At 36.4% G+C, this 25,735-nt stretch overlaps 1 protein-coding gene across 1 annotated transcript in view; it reads right to left on the reverse strand.

Annotated features, from left to right (window-relative positions):
- Positions 1–25,531, reverse strand: part of LOC101743326 (E3 ubiquitin-protein ligase MIB1) — a 145,471-nt gene extending 119,940 nt beyond the window's left edge. Inside the window, exons 1-10 of the mRNA XM_038021896.2 lie at positions 25,283–25,531; positions 24,920–25,115; positions 24,204–24,400; positions 23,815–23,982; positions 23,104–23,211; positions 22,534–22,719; positions 21,999–22,163; positions 20,677–20,821; positions 19,391–19,572; positions 18,585–18,854 (exon numbers count right to left, since the gene is read on the reverse strand). Coding sequence (XP_037877824.1) covers positions 18,585–18,854; positions 19,391–19,572; positions 20,677–20,821; positions 21,999–22,163; positions 22,534–22,719; positions 23,104–23,211; positions 23,815–23,982; positions 24,204–24,400; positions 24,920–25,115; positions 25,283–25,393 — 1,728 coding nt within the window. The 5' untranslated portion in view covers positions 25,394–25,531. The remainder of the gene's footprint in view (positions 1–18,584; positions 18,855–19,390; positions 19,573–20,676; positions 20,822–21,998; positions 22,164–22,533; positions 22,720–23,103; positions 23,212–23,814; positions 23,983–24,203; positions 24,401–24,919; positions 25,116–25,282) is intronic.
- Positions 25,532–25,735: the final 204 nt, after the last annotated feature.

Genomic DNA, 25,735 nt, shown 5'->3' on the forward strand with positions numbered 1-25,735 from the left:
TAACCCAGCACACAGATATTACATGGTAAGTGCCGTCTCCCACTTTAAGACATGAGGTCTAAATCTCAATTAAATTGTATAACGATTGCGTAGTCACCCTTTAAACCCAAACATAACTACTTTAAGGTAGAAATATGCAGGATGGCGGTACCTAGCCGTGCAGGTCTACAACATGTTTATATGGGCAGTGTTTACTCACTATAATAATTAGTTGAAGTTAAAATACTATATCTGTAAAAAATGTGATTTATATAAATGTTAAGCTTAAAATTAAAATTTGTATTTTATTAAAAGGCACTGCGTTCCTTTAGACAGAGTTTTAATTTTACGTAATTTTGGTTCAGAGCAGAACACTTTCTCAACTGCGTGAATACGAGTATAAAAGCTAAAGGCGTCGAAAATATGAGATTCGACCAAGAATTACTTAAAAAATTCCGATCACGGTTCAGTGGTAACCATCGCACGGGTTCGATATTCGAACGATGGCCCCCGAGTCGCTCGCCACAGTTCGTACTTATAATCTAATATTCGCAATTTACGAGGATCGCAAGAGGGCTCCTTTGGGAGCCGTACCACTGTCAACGCGTCGGCGTACCTGCCGCTTGCACTTATCCTACCGACGTTCAACTAATATCGTTTTTACTAAGTACATTGTTAGCTGATTTTTGTTACGAAATATTTTGTCATTGACTTAATTATTATAATGTTGTTATTCAGCAAATGTTTAATACTTAGTTCACAGATGATCAGTTCTATGTGTGTAACCAAATCTAAGATTTGTAATGTTTCTTCTCTTCTTCTTATTCTCCACCTAATCCCACTAGGTGGGGTCGGCACAGCTAATTTTGCTCTTCCTTTCTCTTCTATGAACCGTCATCTCAACACTCACTCCTTTCTCTATCATATCGTCATTCACACACTCCATGTCTTAGGTCGACCTCTTCCCCCTCTACCTTGCACTACGATTTCCATACATCTCCTAGTCACATGCATCTTCTCCCTACACATCACGTACAGGTTTAGAGTCCTAAAATCAAGTATAGTAGTATCCTATTATGTTAAAGCTTTGTATTTGTGTTTGATAATTTAGAGAAAGTCTAAATATTACCATCTACCGACTATGGTTGATGCGCGAGTCTTATCCATTACACATATGTATGTGTGTAGTGGTAACGAAGCCTGGCCGGTTCTTCCCATTCTATAACCAATATATTAAGAGCATTACATCTAAGTCCAAAACTAAGCAGTCGTAATTTAAGTCTCACATAGTTAAAATAAATTCGAAAAGAAAAGGTATTTAAACTGCCAACGGCGATTTTATGTGATGTTGCAATCTGATAGCAGAGAACTTCCAGACAAAGACCCGGATCTCGTCACACTTAGTTAAATCCCTAATATCCGTCGCTAGAGGATCCTATATACGAAGTATAATGCAGAGAAAACAGTTTCACAATAAGTTAAACAATTCTAGTCTTTAAAGATTTAGTTATTGATTAGCCAGATATCTGTCATTTATTACTTTTAATTTGATTGTGTCGAGCCAAAGTGTTTCAGTAGCATAGAAACGTGGCTATTACAATTCTAAAATTAATATTTCTTATTAAAATCGTTTTTTGTTGTTGTCATAAACCTTAATTAATCATTGATTTTTACAAAATCTATATGGTTTCCCTTAAAAACATTAAATTTAATGTTAATCGAAATTGATATCAAAACTTTAATTTCAGTCGTCCATATTACGAATGAAAATATTTTTTTGTACAGAATACTAACAGAAGCAAGTATGCTTAAAACATTTTACGACTTTACCTTTTATTTGGAGCGTTCATCGACCAGTTTTTTTTGCTTGTTCTTTTATTCGAATACCCAAAGAAAATAAATTCTAGAACGTTCCTTAATTGTCGTCTCAACGACGAAACAAAATGAAAATTCAATATTAACCAGAAGTCAAATCTAAAACACGAAGTTAATCAGCAAGTGTATAAGAGCAAACTCGAATTCGTAGCGTACTGGCACTCCTCTGCTCGAATTGTTACTCCGAGCCCGGGGCGGGGAAAGATCTATAAATTACCGAAACGACAACTCGTTCCAGTCTAGATAAAGCTACGCCGCAAAACAATGCCCCAAACGAATGCCTCAGTCGTTAACCAAGATAATCGTAAAGCTGCATAAGGATTATATAGAAAGTGCGTTTTTTTTTTAAATCTCATAATAAATATTGCTCTTACAAATCCATTGTATCCATTAAAAGAAACACTTGTTGTTTTTTATCACAAAGGGTACTTCTACTATTATTTTCAATTTGTTTGAGCGTGCTCAAAGAGAACGTTTCTGAACTCCCAATAATTTAATAAAGAAAGTTTCGGAAACGTGCGTGGTCGGAAAGCTCGCCACAAAAACCGGCAACTTTCATTCAATTAAAACAGAAAGTCCGTGAAAGAAGTTGCGAGTGCGGTCAAGTATTCAACGTGATTATATAAACCCACCGAGCTTACGAGTGCGATCACAAATATTTTAATCAATCAAACATTTTGTTGTGACAGCCACTAATAAGCTATCGGGAAATAGATAGAAAGTAGGAAAGCAGTATCAGTATGTTTTTATGTCTTCCCAATCTTTCAAATCTCGATGAGGCTTTTTAAGGCCAATGAATTTTTTTTTTGGACTGGATAAATTTTTATAAGCGAAAAAAGGTGTCGGGTCCGGTGGGACAGGGGTGCGTAACCAGCGAAAGTCGCTAGCGGGGAATAAGGGGTGACGAGCATTGTTATGCAAATTGAGGTCGTTATTTCGCTACGAGTGAGGAAAGAGCGCGACAGCGACCACCCCGCGAGCTTTCCGCCTGCGCCTCACCTCAACGCGGAAGACGTTTTGCATAATTTGTAATACAAACACATATATAGAAAGATGTCCCATTGAAGCAAACCTAATGATAGGAATTCGTCACGGCTACCGTTCTAATGAATGTTCGACTAACATCATTCTTTTTTGGACATAAATCTGGTGGCCGAGGGGCTTTTACAGATGGACCAGAACGGTTGTCCTTATTTTAGTTATTATTCGAAAGTAAGAGATTACGTCATATAAGTAGCCCTAACGTCAAGTTACGTCTACAATATCTCCATTACCTATTCGTAGTAAGCAGTACGTTGTTTACTACCTAATGTTATAAGGCTAAAGTTCTAAGGAACCAAAGTGAAATATTTACCGAGTTTATTATTAAATAAATAAATAAAGAAAAAAATATGAAGAAACAGACAATATTTGATTTCAGAATTATTGTATCTTTAAGTTACACATAAAACTTTCCGTACGACTGTTATCTGTGGTCGGCGTTCATTTGTCTTGTCATAGGGCCTTCATGAGCACAAAACTTTCCGAGATTTGTACTCGTTCACAATAAACGAACTTGTACCGTATCGTAATCTGAATTCCAGAGAACACTTGAAAGACGACCGGCGTATCTGAAATATTGCCGTAAATATATTATTTGTAGATGACATTAAGATTCAAAGCCAAGATATTCGAATAAAGTAAGAAAAAAGTACTGGAAATGATCTTTCTAATTCTTGAATTCCTTTATTCTTCTTCCATTTAAAAAAATGTAAATATATTCGTAGTATACATATGTACCAACATATGCTGTTGGTACCTATAAGCACCCGGCAGACTATTTAGATGATTTCCAAGAGTTTACATGTTTCAGTGTACTGTGTAGAATACGAACTCCTGGCTGAGCCCTTGCTCGCCCACTTGCCCTGGTAAAACTGGAAAGGCCTCCGGACTACCAGTAATCTCTCAAACATAAAAAATACGAATTTTATTGCTTAGAAGATGAACTTAAAATAAGCAAGAAGCACCTTTAATTATTTCTCTTGCGTAATATCATATTTAAACCTCAAAATCTCTTCTACTTCCAACGACAGAAGTTATGGTTATCACATTCTTTTTTTTTATGCAAAAATTATCCAATTTAACAAGTTTTAAAAGAGTAAAAAGGAGACTTTTAAAAAGAAAAGTTAAGCAGGAAAACGCGTAATGGCTCATCTCGCTCACGAGTCTAACGCCCGAGGCATAGTAGCCGCACCGGCAGCGTCAAATAAGTTTCTAATTGCTTGTATTAAGGCGTAATACTCTTTCTTGAAAAGTAATTACGTCAAACGGTTGAGAAATCACATCAGTTATTCAAAAAAATCAGCATAAAACGGTTTTCAAACATCCACTTGTACTTTTAGGACAAAAAACGCTAGCTTTTCTTTTGAATGAAAGCACTTTAGTATAACTCAACCGCAAGGGTTAGGCACCTCGCAATCCATTGAGTCAAAGCGGTGAAATGCATTCGCGTGGAAAAGTCATGAAAAATGCCCGACGCTACGGTGCGAGCCTCTCGAAGAGGTGACAAAACGTTCACTTGCACGGTCTGGTTCGACACTATAAAAGTGTCGCGAACACACCTACTTTTACTCTACGCGAAATAATATATATCTAATACGTTTTATCCTAGAACAGAATTATGTGTACACAGTCTAATGTTAAAAAAATACATTTGAATTTGGAGCCTGCCATTCTCATAATAATACTAATTACCATTGAGTTTCTTCTATGCACATATTCATATGATTACTAACTTATAGTATTATAGTAGCTTATAATCTACATAAATTAATGTTTTTATTTTATTGTACTAATTTATAAACACAACTATCACTAAATCCTAATTACTCATTGTATTATTTAAAGTAGTCATTCGTATTATTTTCGTTAAAAGAAATCACGTTAGAATAAAATGAATAATACGATTTAAAGAAAACTTTGAAAGATCGGCACGAATGAAGTTTAGAATAGTAAAAGTTGAAATCGTAGTGGCCATAACGATAAGACGCCCGTTGCATTCGTATCAAGGGATGCAACTGAGCGGGCGTTGGAATCCCGTAGGCAGGCACCAATTTATGTAATGAAATACGTACTTAACAAAATTTCAGGATTGAGTTCCACGTTGAAGGAATAACATCTCGTAATAAAAATCAACCCCGAAAAACATATAATTTTCGTCATCACTGGTCGTAGGGTGTCTTATGAGTCCGCACAGGTAGGTCCATCACCCTGCCTATTTCTGCCATAAAGCAGTAAAGCAAAAAAACAAAGTTATACATACAACATAACTCTTACAAACACACGTGCAAAGGGGGTCATGTCGAGTCAATGCTGATAAATTTAAAAGTCTTCAGGGAAGCTTGATTTTTTTGTTACTTTATATTATTCTGGTTCTATTTCTATTCCCACCGATTTTTTTTTAAATATTTCGTAAAAAAAACTTACAACATCTCTCCACTGCTAATTCATTGCATTTTGATTTTATGTTTTTTTTATGTAAGTTTTTGTTCTATAATTTATTTTTAAATTTTACTTAACTTGTTCAATGAGGCACAACAAAGGATAAGGGGATATGAAAAACATAAACTGGCGGAAGCAAATTAAACATTAACAATAGGTAATCCTATGCGCCTAACGAGCCCGGCCCCATTATCAGACGTCTATTATTTGAAATTATATTATTTCATTGTTATTCAACATTGTCACAATCCGCCAATTACGTTTTATTATTATTGGAAAATAATTTATACGCTTTATGTAACGCCATTGTTTATCAGCGCTATAAAAACCCCGATAAAATTGGCATTGACTTTTAACGAGAGTTTATATGTCGCAGAGGGAAAAGTTTGCGTATTATAAGTTTTTAACATTTACATTTATAGGCGATTTGTGTAAAACGATTCATAAAATGTTCGTATTTTTCTGCGAAAAAAATCATCACAAAACTAATCGAAAGAAAAAAATGAATAAGACGAACGTAATGGTGTATCCATAAAACAGGAGATGGCGCTAATGAGAGAACATAAAGCGTAAAGTCGTAAAGCTAGCGCATTAAGTGCCGCAGACAGAAGCTGTCTGTAATCTATACGCAGCCATTTTAATTAGCATTGTGAGAAACATTTAATGGAGACAAAGTTCAGATGTATTATATATTTCCTATCCACGACAACTTTGATGCGGTAATTGAATGATTAATCTATACTAATATATAAATGTATAGTGGTTTTTACGGATGTTCCGTTATAACTACTGAACCATGCATCCGATTGACTTGAAACTTGGTATCCATGTAGAAAATACATGTACTTAATGGATAGGCTAATATTTATATGAGTGTTTTACTCCCTACACCAGTTGCGGGGGCGTTAATGATGAGAATCTTTGTCGGGGGTGAGAAATAATAATGTTAATTTTAAATGCCCAGCGAAGCGGACGGGTAAAGCTAGTTTGTCTATATGATCGACCTCAAAAACAGTTAAAACAGTCGTAGTCTGTGTAGTGTAGTAGTCGTTATTCAAGTAAATACAACAACATTACACAGGCTAGTCTTACACCTGTGCAAAGCAGGTGCTACTAACCATAAGTAACAAAAACAAAAAGCAACATAAACTTGCAAGCGAACGCCGGCAACGTTGTACTTAGAGAGCTATCACGAAAACGTACCGCGCGCCCGCACCAAAAGGTTGGCCATTAAAGTAGAGAGCGTATCTCTGTAAACTAAATCTAGCTCAGCGCGGAACACCTCTAAAATCGTTATCCTACCGTACAACTCTTACTTTACGAACCGCACTTTCGCAGCATAGGAATTAATGTTATTGTGTGCTTTATGTATGAATTTTCTCAATATTTGTAGAATATTTAGCTATTGTGTGTAAATAAATACCGATATAGTAGCTCTTTTTTTTGATTGAAATTTACAATTTACACCAAACAGTAAAAAAAAAATGGAGTCAAGTAGGTATAATACCTAAATAAAATTGGCCACGCAATGTCTAATTTAAATTATTTTGATACTTAAAATTTGTTATACTACATTTTAACAGTATGACAATTTCCAAGAAGACTAAACGATCTAATCAATTTTCAGGTCAAGTATTCGGTTTTGTAGACTTTATTGAAGAAATGTTATTTAACCGACATCAAAAGTGCTTTATTAATTCGGACCGCAGGATGTTTTTTCGTAACTAAGAATATAATTTAATCAAAGGCTTTTTCAAACATTTTTTTTTTCAGACGTTTTGAAATAATAATGTTCATGTTGCTTAGATGTGTGCATGAGCTCACAGCCCACCTGGTGTTAAGTGGTTACTGGAGCCCATAGAAATCTACAACGTAAATGCGCCACACACCTTGAGATATAAGTTCTAAGGTCTCAGTATAATTACAACAGCTGCCCACCCTTCGATAACCGAAACGCATTACTGCCTCATGGCAGAAATAGGCGGGGCGGTGGTACTCACAAGAGGTTTTACCACCAGTCATTACGCAAATTATAATTTTGCGGGTTTTATTGATTTGCGGGTTATATGATTTTATCATTCTTATGGAACAACAACAACAACAACAATTATATTATTATTATTCATCTGGTTATTTCATAGAAACGACTGGTAGCAGCGATATAGTGTCGTGAGGGAGCCTCAGCGGAAGAGTGTCCCCCAGGACGGCGTTACATTTTGCTATAAATTTCATCCGCAGCCGGTTCCGAACAGAATTCTGATTGCATTTCTTTCATATAAAAAGCTTTTTGTTTCCACTCTTTCGGATAGGTGTTTCCGATCGAAGGGACAGCCTGTGACTTTCGTTATTAAAAAAGTTTTTCCATAAAGACTGGGTCGGCAGAAAGCGAGGATTCCATTGCAATTAAAAGCAACCTTTAAGAAGAATTCCGGTCGGAATATTAGCTTCGAGTTCAGAAATTTCAAATTTCATTCAATATCTTAGAAGCACACCAGTATATTGAAACACAAAAACAGTTCCTTTAGTAATTTAAATATATTTATCACTAAAGATAATTAAGGCAAAGAATGAAAGTTTTTTTATTGTTGTTAATATTACTAATTAGCAAACTCGATATTCAATTGAATTCATTACCAATTTTGTAGACGTAAGTATAAACGATACTTACTTTTAGAGTAACAATCATAGAACGTTAATAAAAAATAGAAAAAAAAAAAAAACGAACGAACTGAACAAATAAGGAATAGATGCTATTTGTTCGGTAATATGTCCCTAACCCGGTCAGGCGGCACATGTTGAAAGGCCTAAAAGCATTCATAAATTTACGTTGTGCAGAACACAGGTGTCGCCGTGCACGGTCCTGCCGAGGAAGGTCGATCATTCAACTACACAATGTTATGTTAATATTAATTGATCTTGTGGTACAAACATACTTTTTGGAACGAAATTCCTTATGGAACGATGCGGTGGGGTACCCTAACCGGGAAAAAACGTCCGTAACGTAAGATTTTTATTAGTAATGCACACAGTGTACGACTTAACTTTGTAATAACGTAAAAAAAATTACATATTTTTATTATATATTTTTTATAAATCATTGTGCATAAAATAAAGTTGATAACTTTGTAAAGTAGGTTTTTTTATCAATAAAAAAATCATAATATAAAATATATACTTAAATAATTACTTTCTTTATACCTCGAGTAGAGCTTAAGATTAATATTTTTATAATAAGGAACTTCGTTCCTATCCGGTGTCCCACGACACCACACATATTTTTTATATGCATAGCGTATTTGCGGCTACATGGTTTGCACGACAATTCGTTGTTATGTGATTTTAGCAAAATTCAGTGTTCATTAAGTTATTAAGTGTAACCCGGTTACGCTCCGCTGTGAATATCGTTTTACGGAAAACAATGAATTCCTGAAATTGCTTGAGCGTCGCCTATTGTACCTTGACAATACTATGACAGAAACCTAACTTGGAGTTTCAACAATGACTGTACTAAGTTTCATGAAATTCGGATGTATGATTTACAAATTTATAGACGACAAATAGGCAAACATAAATTTAACTTAATTTTCATTTAAGAACAGAAGGTCAAGATTAGTGAACAGAATTACAATTCTGAAAGATCTAATCTGTTTCTTTTTGATGAACACTATCTTTTTGCTCTAACTCTAACTCTAGAAAAATGTCTATTGTTTATCTTCATGAAACGCTTTCGAAGTCCATTGGAGCATCGTATGTGCGGGCGAAGATATACAATCGACTAACGAAGTAAACAAGCGACAGACGTAGTCGATTTTCGTACAAAGAAAATAGCTACCGAAGGGATACAAAATGAACAACTTAAACAACAAGAACCCGTGATTTTAAAGAAATCATAAAGATATTTTATGTTTTATGGTTTATTATTTGTGTTATATTACAAAGTTGTAAAAGATAAATATCGAGGGGTAAAATGCTATTTGGTTTAAGTGACATTTTTGCAACTTTACAGGAGTCATTTAAAGTAAAAAATTTGGGAAAAAAACCATGACAGAAAATATCTTTCAGCTATTTGAATTGACTAAACGTAATTGAAGTTCAATTAAAAACATCAAAGTGTTGATACTAATACCAAGTAAAAGGGACCTTTAATTACAAAGATAAATGTGTCGATCTGCTATTTCAAATTATAATATTATTACTAGAGGTCTCGCAGTAGTTGAAATTCGACTATAATTAATTGGGATTGTAAGTTTGTACACTATTATGATTGTATTTTATACTTCTATAATTAATCACAAATTTCGCCAAGGCTAATATTAACAAAGACAAACAATATTTAATCTATTCTCAATTTGACCACAGACATCAAGAACGAAAGTTTGACAATAAATAGTATGCATGCCTGTGTTCGTCAAATACATGGTATTTAGTGTGTGTAATGTTTTCTTTATTGATTTAATGTATCTTTTATGCATTATTTAAAAATATTAGCATTGTGCACTTCTTCTCTATATTCTCTATAAGTGTGGAAAATTTCATACGCCTCCGTCCGTGCAATTTTCGTAAAAAGGGATACAAAGTTTTTGCTTCACCTATTAATATATAAATACTATACATAGTATAGGTATATCTGTAAATTGAACGAAATAATACGAAGTAACATTCCAATTGCTGAAACACAAAAAAAAAAAAAAACATTCATCTACTACGTATTGTCGAAAACGACGAATAAATATTCAACTAAACGTAATAAGGACGATGAGTTTCAAAAACATAGCACGACAGAACATCGTGATGATACGAGAAAACCAACATTCACAGGAAACAAAAAGTTGGATGATATATTATCACAGATGACTTTTCGTACGGTTGGCTTTGTAAAACGGAAGAAAGGAGACATTGTGCAGGACGTTGTTTATAACGCAAACTTCTACGAGTCGTATTCGAAGTTATCATCAAATAACAAACGATGTTTACATGGTTATTATAATTAGAAAGAGATGCGTATGATTTTAACAAACAGTATCTTTACCTATAGTAGTTCTAGACATAATTTATATTATAGTATGGCCTGGATTGCCTAATTTTACCTTCTTTTGTTTTTAATGTATGTTTTAGTATTTTAGGACTCTTATAAATAGATTCATTTTAAGTATCATCGGATTCGTTTTTCCCAGAGTCTACTTGATATTCCGGCGCCTTAGTAATAAAAATTGACATAACTACTTCAGTGCGCCACGTAGGGCATCAGCGACCCACATGCCAGTAAAAGGGCCCTAAGCTCAAAAAAGTAGACTGAACCCAAAATCTGTAAAATATTCGAATCAACGGAAATCATATTATAGTTACATTAAAAAACAAAACGATATTAAACCGTGAAAGTAGTTCTAATTTGTATATTTATACATATCATGGGTGGTAGGGCATCTTGTGAGCTCGCACGGGTAAATAACACCACCCTGCCAATTTCTGCAATGAAGCGTTACGGTTTGAAGGGTGGGGCAGCCGTTGTAACATTAAAGCTGAGACTTAGAACCTATCTCTTGAAGAGGGTAACGGCATTTACATGGTAGATGTCTATATGCCCCGATGATCATTGACATTCTGTGACACCAGGTAAAGCCGTAAGCTCATCCACCCATCTTAGTAATAAAAATAAAAATCTCTATTGGATTCCAAAATACCTCATGTTTTATCCTTTCTTAATTATTTTTTTTGAGTTTATTTTTGTATTCGCGAAAGACAATATTAATAAAAAGCCCACATACATTTCTAATTTTAATATAAACCATCAAGTTGAACGCAAAATAGATTTTTATCAGGGGAACTAACTTGCAGCCGTCCCAGGAACATAAAACCTTACTTAGCGAGTCACAAATCCTCGTAACGTTAAGCCGAGATAAAACACTAAGCTCGCGGTACAACGAGGCCTCGCTCAAATTTTTCACCTGGGGATCGCTTCCACGCTCCCATACCCCACTAGAGAATGTATGTTCCACACGATATTAATCACACGTGACCTATGACGCTCTATAATGAGAGTCAACTTTTTTTTATTGCTTAGATGGGTGGACGAGCTCACAGTCCGCCTGGTGTTAAGTGGTTACTAGAGCCCATAGGCATCTACAACGTAAATGCACCACCCACCTTGAGATATAAGTTCTAAGGTTTCAAGTATAGTTACAACGGCTGCCGAAGCGCATTACTGCTTCACGGCAGCTTCAACTAAATTAGAAGCTTCCTATGATGTCTTCTTTATTTTTATGAAATATTTTTACTGCCGCTAACAAAAATCATTATAGCACCAATGAAGATTTTACAATAGGGACACTTGAAAGATTAACAAAAAACGTTACCCCACTGACCACACAGATTACAATTCCGAGTCAAATTCTCTTGTTTGTTTATCCGGCTCATTGAGAAACGCATTTCCGCTGTTCAAACGAATTTGCGGACGGAGCTGGGAGCTAAGCGTGAGAGATCAACAAACAGAGAACTGTAATAAAGCCATTAATTCCGCTTTACGTGCAAATAACATAAATCAGACTGTGTAGCTCCTCGTGCCGCAAGAACGCTCGAAGCGGCACGCAGCCGAGCCGCAGGTAAATTAAGCTCCCATCATACGTTCTCCTGCAGACGAAGCCGCACGACGTTATACAACTAAGTCGATCTCTTATCCGTACGAAAAGTAATGATTCCAGACATAGAATCCATTACGTGCTAGCCAATTATAATCTAGTTAGACAACTTACAGTTTAAATTTCTTTACGTTTGTCAGCAATTATTTAAGCGACTTGATTGTGATTTTAATCAATCTATACTAATATTATAAAGCTGAAGAGTTCGTTTGTTTGAACGCGCTAATCTCAAGAACTACTGGTCCGATTTGAAAAATTATTTCAGTGTTAGATAGCCTCCTACATTTATCGAGGAAGGCTATAGGCTATATAACATCACGGTAAGACCAATACAAGTAGCAGCAATAAAAGATATTTCAAAATAGGGGTTTAAATAGCCCCTTAACATTCTATAATTCAAAAATATTTTCACTTTCTACGTAAATGAAGTGGGGGGTTAAATTTAGCGTAATGCCAAAGTGACTATTCCACGCGGACGGAGTCACAGGCAAAAGGTAGTAGCTTTATAAAAAACACTGTCGTTTTGAAAAAACTAATATAAATTGAGACTAAAAGTTCTTAACTCGAAAATTACCATTTATCAGTCACACTCTTCAAAGGCCATCTTGAATTATGTTAATCGGAAAAGTTTCACTGATTCATTCGAGTCCAATTAAAATTCCAGCAAGATATTTGGTTACGAAGTTGCCCGCAGTGACCCTTGTATTTTCGAAGTATATTTCTAATTCCGGTCGGTGTTACTTGTCCGAATGTATATTTTGTAAGTACTAAGAAATTGTTATCTCGGATACAAAAAATTGTATTCAGATTGATTTTGTTAAGCTTAAAAACCAATGAAAGTTGTGAAACATTCAGGGAGATGTTTTTTGTGAGTCTGAGAGGTACTCTTCCCTGAGTTAAACGGATTTTTGATAAAGACATTTCAATTCGAAATTTTCTTCAGAGGGACGTTAACTCAAAGTTTTAACATGTTTTCATTAGTTCGATCCATATCTATTTATCTATGTGAAAGAATCTTTCAACATTATTTTCGTTAACTTCAAGACGTCCGATAGATTTGAAAACTGCACATACATATATCAAAGATTCATAAAAATATAATAATTCTATACTCTCGTCTGATGTAATTAATCGCTGAGATAAAAACAAAATAGAGATTAGGCACATAAAATAAGTAACGACTTGTAAAATACTTTACCCGTTAAGCAATTATAGTGTAAATTACTTTTTAATGTACAAAAATAATATGTAGGTTGAGTTATTATGTACCTATGAAGTTGCCCGTTAGTGTACAGGAAGTTAAAGTATTTGTTTTTAATAAATATTTTTTTTATGAATCAAAATATGCAGCCGCAGTATCGATACACCACTACCAACGCAGTGGTAATTTTAGGAACCGACAATCTGTTAAAAGTAGGTTTAAATTAATAATTTTTTGCACGTTGCACTGAGACCTTAGGACTTATGTCTCAAAGTGGGTGGTGGAATTTATGTTGTAGATGTCTATGAGCTCCGGTAACTACTTTACACCAAGTCGGTGGCTAAAAAAAGTTTAGAATGGAACCTGTGCGATCAAACTAAGAATCAACTAGAGAAATCGAGAAATAAAAAAAAAACCGTTCGAATTGAGAACCTTCTCATCAAGTTGCCTAACCAGGATTCACATATCAGATCTTGCTATTGCTATTGACGGCAAGCCAAAAGTAGAATTTCTTATTTTCCCAAAATTCACGAACATCAAATCTCATCTCGAAATAATACGTATAAAACAAAGCAATAAACGTATCGCGTGGAACGAACGAACGAAACTATTCAGTATTTCATAAATTGTTTCAAAACATTTACCATTCACATTAAATGTACTGAAAGGAATGAAATGAATTCCTTAGAGCAACAACAACGATAATATTATTGGTATTAACGAGTTCACATCGCCCGCTGCACCCGTTCCGAGGATTAACGAAAATTAGATTTCAATAAGACGCTTGCTATGCGACTAGGGACAGACCTAGGGCGAAACTGGGTAATGCACGGACGGACAGACTCCTTGTTCGCAACGTCAGCTATAGCTAAGACTGCTTTTGTACGGTAAGATATGTTTTCAATGAAACAAATTGATTTCTATTCATCGACGCCTGCAAGATTGTCGCATGCTAATTTAATTTATCCAAACATATCTGTCAGACAGTAAGGCGATCTAGTGGATTATTTAGTTTAATACCTAAATCTTTTATTTTCAACAAAAAAAAACCACTCGTAACATTGTCATGTCAATCGATGACTGTCATTTGCCTTTTTTCTTATTTAAAAATAATTCTAATATATGTGCCAGTTATAAAACTAATTAAATAAATACCGATATTCCCACATATCTATCTAAGTATTATTAAAAAGCTTTTCAGAGCAGTTTAAAGTCAGATGCTCTTAATGATTATGTGCGGATATTAAACAGAAGGTACGGGTATGTTATTCTGCTCCTGAGAAAACAAATTCTCAACAATATCTAATACATACAGGTACGTATATAAAATAGTTAAGGAGCAAATTTCTTTAAAGAAATAAAATTAATAAAGAACGTTAAATATGGCGAGTCATGCTCTAGATACGAGAGTTCCTTATAAACAAAATTTTCCCTCCATTCGACCGTTCCGATTCAAATTGAAAGAACATCTATATAAAGATTTTTCTTGCCACGAGCAACATAGAATACAAATCGGGATATAAGCGGAATGGAATAGGTCCATGAATCGTAGAGACGAGGCACATCGTGCGACAGTTTATCACGACCGGAGATTAGTTTAAACAACAGTAAGATACAAATTTTACACGCTAAAACGACTGAGTTTAAAATTATATAGCTTCGAGTTTACTACTCGCGTGTAACACGCCATGTATCATTTTCATCTCGAACGAGTTTACATAATTTATTCAGTACATATTCGCACACCGTTCACGTACTGTATAGATAGCTAGCATAATTCTCACAGAGACGCCGCACAGCCCAACGAAACAATAGCAGATTATCAAACAAAACGACGTAAATAGGCCCCGCAGAAGGAGAAATAGGGCGCGGGTTAAGGGCCCGCAGGATATCCGCGTCGCGTACCGAATGCTAGATGAGGCAAATACCAAACTGCCCCCTTTGGGTATCAAAGTTTTTACAACATCACTAAATTTATTACAATATGTTTGAGGATGGACATTCCAATAAATATTGAGCTACAGTTTTCGAAGCTTGTACGTGCGTGCGAGTTGTTGAGGTTCCATTTGGTAAACCCTATTTCGTATCCTGGTATTAAGTAAAACTAAGAATGTCATAAATAAATATACAGGATAAATAAAGCTACTATGTTTAGTTATAAATTAAATCCCAGTGTGGCAATTCAATTGTCCTTTAGTAGTTATGCTACCCAATCTGGTTTCCTTGCTGAACAAAGGCCTTGTTAATAGTATCGTGCGACAGATAAACAACATAACATCGAGTTTGCGTTGAAAAAATAAAGGCGCGACGACGCCCGGGTAAATGAGAGCGGCGATAAACAGGAGGATCCGTTCCGGGCAGAGGGTCGATACCGAAATACATTATTCCCCGATCCGAGTTTTCCGATTCAAATTGAAAGAGCACCTCCAACATGAGATTTCTCAGACGGCGAGTGGGCCCAGAATATAAATCGACGCATAACCAGAAATGGGAAGGCTGTGAATTTCCGTTTCGTGGTGAACACTCGTGCCCAACTATCGCCATTTAAAGATATTAAACGTTCACATTTCTACTTAGATTTTACCGTGATAAATTATATCTACTCGACCGTTTTTCACTTCAACCTCTTTAATGTCTTACAAAAAAAAAAAACTCAAACGATAAAACTAGGCACAGACGCTCTGGGAAGCGGTACGAGTCGGAAAGGAAAGCTTTGAAATCTCGTTTCAAGTTTAACGCAAATTAGATTTTAATGGGAACTCGAGCAATATTGACCGAGTCGAGATGTACTCCCCGCAGTCTTCCCCGGCACTATGAGTATATAACGAGTTCAGTTTTTCTCTCTCACTAATTTAATACCTTTACCAATTAGAACATTGAAGTTTAGAGTACATTAGTCATTTTTATGTACTTATACATATATATTAAGTTTTTTTTATTACGTATTGAAGTAAATGTAAACTTATTTCAACTCGTTGCTGAATACATTTACTTATACAGTATAAATGGGACACTCCACCCCTCATCTTGTATTCTGTCCTATTCGCTACACGCCTAGCCGATATTTACGTAACAGACGACTCAGTCGACTTTTGACACCGCGTTTTATATGCTACATCAAAACGGTATTTAGGATATTATTAATGAAATCGAGAATTATAATAATGTCTACGTACCAGTCGTATAATTCCTATTTAACATCGACTATTCACAGTCCAGCCATGTTAATTATGCGACTTTATACCTCATATTTTGCTACCAATCACTTTACCGTTTGGCTTTTGATAAGACGTGTAGATGTAGATGTGTAGATGTGCCATGTCTGTGAGCCCGTAGAGTAGAGACGAGTAGAACCACGAGCTCATACGCAAATTTACTACAGTACTAAAAAAGCATCGTATGAATACTAGTGTTCACCCAATAATTCGACCATAATGACTCCCACCTGAAGAACTAAATTCGTTTAATTTTTCTCATTTTTAGTTTTTTATTTTTAAAAAAAATGACGTATGTTTGCGTATTGCCATATTTAAAAAACGATTTTTTTTTTCATTGTGTGAACAAATGTACAAGCTTCAAGATAGTGTTTGGAAGAGGCAGTTAATCGCTCGAGGCCGTGGTGGGTGTCGGACTGAGAGGGCGTCCGCGTCCGACGACACTCTAACTTTATTAAGGACAGGGCTCCGTCGTTGAATTAAGGTGACGCGCTTACACAATGCTCCATTCAGATTTAAATAGCTTTACGCCCAATTGCGCTTCAATATGGCCTCAACTCCCCGGGGATAGTAATATAATTAAACAAAGATCTCGGAGATAACTTCTCACAAAACAATTTCAGGAAGTTTGCTAATTCGATTTCCACTTAATTAATAAATCACAAGTTAATATTTAAGGACACGATTCGGAATGCGCCAAGCATTTCCTATTTCGAAATTATCCAGCAATCTGATTTCGTATTCCGAATTCAATACTAATTGTATTGCGTCTTTCGTAATGATATATTTTTTTGTTTCAAACACAAGTAATTAAGTAAGGGTGTTTGATATATATTTAATGTCTTTGTAGGCACACATTCTGTAGACTGAGAACAAAGGCTGGCGACAAGTGGTGAGGAATAGAGGCTAAAGCCTGAACAAAGTTTGGCAATTATGGCGACCGCATGTCTGAGAGCGAAGCTACACTCATTACCGACTGAAACTCGACTCGTCTAGATTAAAAGTCGGAGATAACAAAAGCTCTTTAGAAAATAACGTTGAATTAGATAAGCAAAGGTTTCGTCGAAGTAAACAAACTTATCACGACACTTCCACTCTTCATTGACTTTGTATATCTAACACTCGTCCAAGGTAATTACATCAGGAATTTTAATATTCTTAAGAGCGTTGGGTAGTATTGTGGCTGATATCGTTCTTATTGCCTTTATACTTGCAACATTAATTGTAATTTCTTTTTGATTAAGTGAAATCAATATTTTTATTATTATATTTATAAAACAGAACATGCAGGTAAATGACTCCAGATTCTTAACTTCAAATATTTCAATATGCACTTTTCCTAATGATCTCCCCTTTACATCCTTCTCATCTTTCTTGAGTAGGTGTTGGTCAACATGGCGGTTGCGAATTCGCGAAATTCGTGTTGGGACACCCCGCTATGTATGATTCATAGAATCGTGGTCAAATTATTTCGACTGGAGGTACTGCCCGAACTGGGTTACGACTCGTAAATACTGGCTATTTAGGCCATAAAGCGGGTTATGATTGATTATGCAAGTGTTGTCAACTATGCGGAGATGATTCTGTTACTTCTTTTTTACCGTTGCATTGCTTTTTACATTTACTTACCTATTGGATTCATACACAGTGGATTCTAATACAATAGATATGTATTTTGTTATCTTCCCGAGATAGGGCGGTGCGGCAGCTGTGATGTCTATAGGTTCCTGCATGACTACGTATAATAGTCAAATGGATCGAGCACTCATCCCCTCTCTGCTCGGTAGGTACTGCTGCGGTATGTAGTGTCTTATCTGTATCCGTTGAACCCCCGATATCATTGAGCGACAGTGACCACTCATGATCGAGTATGAAGCGTTCGTATGGAATCCAATGCAATCGTTTTATTTATTTATTGCTTAGATGTGTGGACGAGCTCACAGCCCACCTGGTGTTAAGTGGTTACTGGAGCCCATTTACATCTACAACGTAAACGCGCCACCCACCTTGAGATATAAGTTCTAAGGTTTCAGTATGATTACAACGGCTGCACCATCCTTCAAACCGAAACGCATTACTGCTTCACGGCAGAAATAGGCGGGGTGGTGGTACCTACCCGTGCGGACTCACAAGAGGTCGTACCACCAGTAAAAAAGTTAGAGTAGTAAAGTAAGGTAACAAGTAGTTGTCGGACATGACCTGCAGGGCGGGGTGCACGGCGAGCTGCAGCAGCGTGCGCACGACGCCGAGGTGTCCCTTGTTGACGGCGATGTGCAGCGGCGTCTGGCGGCGGCGGTTGCGCGCGTTGAGGTCGGCGGCGGCGGCGCCCAGCGCGCGCAGGGCGGCCGGCTCGTCCCCGAAGGCGGCGTGGTGCGCGGCGCGGTCCCCGTCGCGGTCCTCCGCGTCCACCTCCGCGCCCGCCTCCACCAGCGCGCGGATCACCTCCACGTGGCCGTTCTGCGCGGCCGCCTGCACACAACACCACACTATTTAATCTACATCTCTTATTCTTCTTCTTAGTCGCATACTTCATTGCTGAAGGTCGTGTCCCCGAAAGCCCTTCGTGGCTCTTTGTACCATCAGCGTCCATTTCCTTCGGTTGTCGGCTTCTCTCAGGCCGGTCGCAACAGAGTCCAGTGAGCGCAGTTATAATCTACATACAATCCAAACATTGTTACTGCCTCTGAATGTGGGTCGTATAGGATGGAAACCTTGAAGCCATTGTAACCTAAATGTTTTGCTTTTGCTGGATGGAAAACAATTCGATGGATTTTAACATAAAAATATTAATCATTCAAAATTCACAACCTCTCAATATTTTTAGTTTTGTATGAGACTGACGCATTGGACGTTCACGTGAAAGTTCTACGTTACTCAATTTTTTTTTGTTTCACCGCCCTCTGATTCTCAGTGATATCCCGAACCCATAGACATCACACTGTGAAAGACTAGATTCTACTTGAATCTCGAGGTGTAAGTCTCGCGTGAGCGCGACGAGTAGGTACCTGCAGCGCGGTGTGTCCGCCGTAGAAGCCGTTGACGTCAGCCTGTGCGCCGTCGGTGCGCGCCAGTATCTCGGCGCAGCGCGTCGCGTCGCCATTGGCGGCCGCCTTCACCAGCTCCTCGTTTGCGTCTCCGGTCACGTGGGATTCAAATAACTTTTTTAAAAGCGCCGATAACCGTTCACCTGCACGACAAAACGTACTTATAGTGTAAATCACGATATCAAACATGATGTAAGACATCCATTAAATAATTTTTTTAATAAAGGTTGTATTGTCTTGTCCTCAAAAAAAAAAAAAAAGATACATATACTCACTAAGACTTACAAATTTACGGATTTATGAAGTAGATCCGACCTTATTTGTTATTAATCATGACAATCAATCTTATAGTTGTAGTGATACAAATAGTATAGCTATTCTAACGGTAAACAAACAAATCGACAAAAAATGAGTCAAAAACACGGACCTAAAGAGGGATTCCATTCTATATTCTCCGGTCGCCGAGGACCTTCGAGGCGTTATATGAAACATGGGTCATATATACATACATTTCAATTTTATCGAATATAAGCGCACGGCGTCAGAAATCTTTTAAAATATGTTATTGAAATTTTTCTCAGTTACACAAATAGAATATGGTCTTTTAAGGTCGCACAATTATGTGCAATGAACACTACGAACTTCTAGAAAGGACTAAATATTCACAAGAAAAACCATGTAGGATTCGAAAGCGAAGACAAAAATACTGATTTACAAAATATCCTTAGTGATATTGCGTTTTGTAAACTTCTACATACTACAATCATCCGAGGTTATATCACTGACGTATTCCATAGAGGCTTAGATTACAGTACCCAGTATAGACGGTGGGAGGTGGTTAGAGAAGCCGAAAACCCGCCTCAGGGAGCAATGAGTCACTGATAATATTGATAGCAGAATCTAACAGCATTACTTTTTTTTGTTGTTCTAATAAACTTTTCTTACTTTAGAGGAAGTGTGAAAGTAGCCCCAGTAATTAACAAATTAAAGAGCAGACGGTTAGTGTGGTATGGACATGTGATGCGTAGAGAGAAGATGCATGTGACTAGGAGATGTATGGAAATGGTAGTGCTAGGTAGAGGGGAAGAGGTCGGTCGAGAAGACATGGATGCAGTGTGTGTATGACGATATGAAAAAGAGAGAGAGGAGTGAGTGTTGAGATGACGGCTGATGGAAGAGAAAAATTAGCTGTGCCGACCCCATATAGTGGAATAAAGTGGAGAAAAAAAAGAAGAAACTTTTCTTACCTGAAGAGTTTCCCGGAATGCTGCCATCGGACGACGCAACTTTTGTCACCGCGTTCGGATTGTACGTCCATGACGTATTACACACTTCCACCTTTAGATCGTTGTCGTGATAAATCTGCTGCACTCGTCCTATCTTGCCAAGAGTCTAAAACATATTAAGGCATTTTTTCTCTTTCACTCTAGATACAACCTATGTGTAACGCGTTAATTTAATCAATTAAATAAAATTGTGTGGTTCTGAAATTTTATTATAAACATATGAGTCGAAAGAAAGTTACTTGTCGCAAAAACTGTTTTTACACAAAGTTTTACGTAATTTTCTTTGCCTTTTTCTTAGGGTAATGAACTTTAGATTATAATTTAAATAGATATTATTCGAATAGTGGTAAAAAGGTAGTTCATTATAACTGCATTTTGAAATGTTTAATTAACAAAATTGTCGATTATTGATATGCGAACCCTCTGTATCTATTATCATGATTTTATATCCTTAAATAAATATTATATACCGACTGTTAATAAATTTTACATTGTTTCAGAAATTGGTTGGTTGACCGATATCATTATACAAACGCTTTTATTCGCATCTATCGTGATCCTCCCACTAATTTTTATCCAGATTTCCCAAATCCGACGTGGCCATTACCGTGACTTCAACGTCAAGCAGGCGTCTGGTTGTACAGCCATTAACGTAACAACGTGAATGCGACCTCCTATCTTAAGACGTGAGGTCGAAGTGTCACTTTATGTGGCCAGTGCATCATTCTTAAAATACAAAAGCATTACTGCTTCGCAGTAATATTGCAGTGCTGACGTGTGCGGTTTCGCAATGCGCCGTTATCTACAATAAATCAACAGAACATGCCGTATATAGTTACGTAAACTATGAAAGACGGAATGTTGCTGCATTTAAATAAATAAATAAATGACATACATACTATTTACCATAAGATAATTTAAGATCAAATTTTTAGACCGAAATCGTGTTACTTCGTATGAATGCATCCACATGCGGTGATTATACTAGAGTATGTGGAGGTTAATGGCGAAGGGAAGATCTTCTACCGAGTCATATTGCTCGGGTGACTGACGGTCCGAATGTTGTTGTTCGGAACTTGTATATATGCAAGTTTATCTTGTAAATTTCGTAAACGACATTGAGGCATCCGGCAAACATCTTGTGTTGTATGATATCCACCGGCACAAATGGAATTAACCCGTTGAGTACAACAGTTCGATGTCGAGTTCGATGAGAGTTAGGGTTAGAAACCTGCCTTCGGAAAAAAAAACACGCATAGTCATAGGTTACAGTTTAGACTAACAGGTGCCATGGCCTCGGCCCACTCCCCGTGTCCTCGCTGCAGCGCCTTGACCCGCTCCTGGTCGGCGCAGACCTGCACGAGGTCTCCCACCGCGAACCCTCCGCCCGCACCCGCCGCGCCCGCGCCGCCCGTCGGGCTCGTCGTCGTGTACGCGCCGCTGAATATCTGAACGTGGAAGCGTAAACACATTATATTCTTACTTATATAAATCGCACCCGCAAAATTATAATTTGGGTAATTACTGGTGGTAGGAACTCTTGTGAGTCCGCGCGCGTGTGTACCGCCACCCTGCCTATTTCTGCCGTGAAGCAGTAATGCGTTTCAGTTTGAAGGGTGGGGCAGCCGTTGTAACTGTACTTGAGACCTTAGAACTTATATCTCAAAGTGGGTGGCGCATTTACGTTGTAGATGTCCATGGGCTCCAGTAACCACTTAACACCAGGTGGGCTGTGAGGTCGTCCACCTATCTAAGCAATAAAAACAAAAAACAAAAAAAAATATAATTAATTATATATAGAACATTTAGATTTCTTACCTTAGTTAAAACAGCAGGGTTAAATGTCCACCTATTTCCGCTTGGATAAGTTACAACAATGTCGTGGTCCTCATCTATGCCAACCACAGTACCGGTGGTGCCGAGACACTCGAACATACCATCTGTCCAACCACCATGACCATGTTGTAGTGACTGTACTATTTCAAGATCAAGGTCTACATTCACCTGCAATTAATTACATTACATTGTTTAACTGAAATGCTTCAATATTTCATAGTTTCCTATGTTTCACTGTTAGTTCCATTGCAGCTGTGAAAAATTTATGGTTGGAGATCCCATTTATGATGGTCCCATTTAAACAAAAAGTTAGCATCACAATGACAACATATTTGTTTAAAAATAACAATCCTATTGGGAAATCAATAGATAGACTTATTTTTATTTATAATTATTTGTATTATTACTCAATTTAACACTACCCTATATAATGGCTATGGAAGCCTTAATTCACAATTGAAATTACTTTGAAATAAGTGGTTTTTTTTTTATTAAAATACTGTAGACTATGTTCACTTATATTTTGTTAACAACAGAATATAGCATTCGTACCTGATCACCAACTTGTAGTCCATGTGGGCCTGTTCTTCCAGGGCCAAGTTCGCCTAGCAATGGCAAGTGTTCCTTGTACACATTCTGACCTTTCACATCATTAACGGCCTATCGAAAAACAGTGTTTTAACAAATCACAGCTTTCATAGCATGATCCTAATAACTATTAGAATTATAACAGAAAAAAAGATTCTTATAAAATAATATCAAGTTGAGGTTTTAATCTATATTTGAAAAAGTACTGTTATTAAGGATAATTAATGATTTCTAATTTTATTTGATCTGCAGATAATGCCATAGATACTCAACAAAAATGTTTACGGGCGTCGGCCACTAGATTACTTCGCTTCGATTAGTTTCTCATTGCTCCTATAGATGGCAGTAACATATTACCTATCCTATATTTTATTTATAATGAAGGTTTTGTAAGTTTTCAGAAACCACAAATTGATAAAATTTAATCAATTTGTCTATAACCAATAAAGATATGAACGATTTATTATTTTATCATTTTCTGTGTTTAGTTATACAATAATTAAATGCCTTAACTTTAACAACATATAAGTTTAGGGGCATCCGCTACAAGATGTCGCTAGTTTCCATACAGAAAAAGGATTTGTCTTAAAGTATTGCAGTTTCAGGGCCCTGGATAATGCATCAAGATGCATAATTTTTGTTATACCTATACCTAACTTAGCAATAAAAAATTACCTTCAGGTCAGCCATTCCCTCAAAGCCTACCCTGTAGAGATTTTTGGCACCATTATCCCACACAACATATGCAGCAGATCGTGGACTAGCTGCTGACCAATCTTGGATTTCATTGACTTTTCCACGCCTACAATTTCCACCATCTTGATCTTCCCACTGCCAATCCACCTTAAATAATATTCTATTTAATATCACTTAATGTTTTACTGAAATAAACATTGCATCATAATAGACTCTACGCAATTGACTAAAATAAATCCGAAATTATTAGATTTAACTAATCCATTTTATTATTACTCTAAAACTTCTTTCTATTTAAAGAATTTGTTTCTCTTTAAAATGTTTTTTTTTGTTATAATTTTTTTTCAACATTTGTAATAATCACTTACCCCTCTTACGACTCTGGCTCCTGGAAAGATACCCCTGACAGCCTGTTTTTTACTTTTTCTTCGTGGTTCAACCAAACATCGTTGTGCCCCTGGTGCACTAATTCTATAAAATCTATGACGTAAATTATGTTTATCTCCATGATAGCAGACAGAGCATAGATCATAATTGCTGCATTCAGCACATTTCCAACGTATACCTAGAAACATTTTCATTGTGTTAGCAAAGTATGGAATAATTTGAAAAAGTTGATATCTATTAGTCCCATTAATTAAAGTTAATGAATTTGTTGTTTAATTGTTGTTTAATCACATAAATTTTCATTAACTATATAGAAACATTGGCAACAATATTGTGAATTGACATATCTCTTGTTTATTAAACTTTTTTTTAATTTTTTTATTGCCCTTGTATTAATATAAATATTTGTATAATATATTTATATAAACTACATATTTAATTATAATTATATATTATATTTCTTTAATTGTATAAATTGACTGACCAGATTAAAAATACAGTGGAAGGTCCCTTATTTAAGTTTTCTCATTATAGTATAGGATAGGATAGGACGCAATAGGATGGCCTCAAACAGGAATTATGGTGGGACATCATGAGACACATTAAGTCAGCCCTCTTCAACAGTACATGAAGATCACAAATACTTTGTCAAGTGTGATGATAAAGAAGAGGTAGAAATTGTATAAGCCAAACATACCAAATATGGGTTGTTGCCTGCAAGTATCACACATAGTTCCTTCATGTTTCACACCAGTAGGGGCACTATCCAGAATCCGCAGATCATAGGCACCTGAACATCTATAATTTGCAGCTGTTCCATTATCCCAAACGACTACTACTTCTTCTGGAGACTCAAAATTCCTTACAGTGCCAAGATGGCCCTCTCCTCCATCCTAAGCAGAATGGTTATAAAAATTATAAACAACATTAGTAAAGCCTGGATGCTCATAAAAATAAAATAGGATAAAAATAAAATGATTCATCACAAAATATAAATTATATAAAATTATAAATTTCCAGGCAAAGCACTCAAATATGTATTGTTTTCGTGTTTTTTTACCTGTTTTCCCCACTTCCAATCTGGACCTCGAATCACACGAGCTCCTACTCCTTCCATCATAAAACGGGTTGGTCTAGATGATGTTGATGAAACAGAGATATTACTCTCCATTTTGACTTTCTCAGAGGTATATTATAAAATAATTATATTTCTTTTAATAAACCTAAAAAGTTGGAAATTAGAAACCGAGAATCAAAACTTTGTTTGACACCAAAGAGTTTTGACACTTTCGAATGGCATCTGACGTCTGACAGTAGTAGTGGTTCTATTTTTCCAACTGAAAAGGCAAAGGCATCATACCTCCTAAGCAACACAGCTTAAATTTTTTTTATGAAAAATGATACTGAGTCAAGGAAATAACAAAGAAATGCTGATGATACTGAGTACCGAGACTAGTCTGTAATAGCTTGATTTCTCATTATGTAAGTAGTAAGGGTGCATGCCGTAAGATCA

The sequence above is a fragment of the Bombyx mori genome, chromosome 4, assembly GCF_030269925.1.
Source record: "Bombyx mori chromosome 4, ASM3026992v2".
NCBI classification, from domain to species: Eukaryota; Metazoa; Arthropoda; class Insecta; order Lepidoptera; family Bombycidae; genus Bombyx; species Bombyx mori.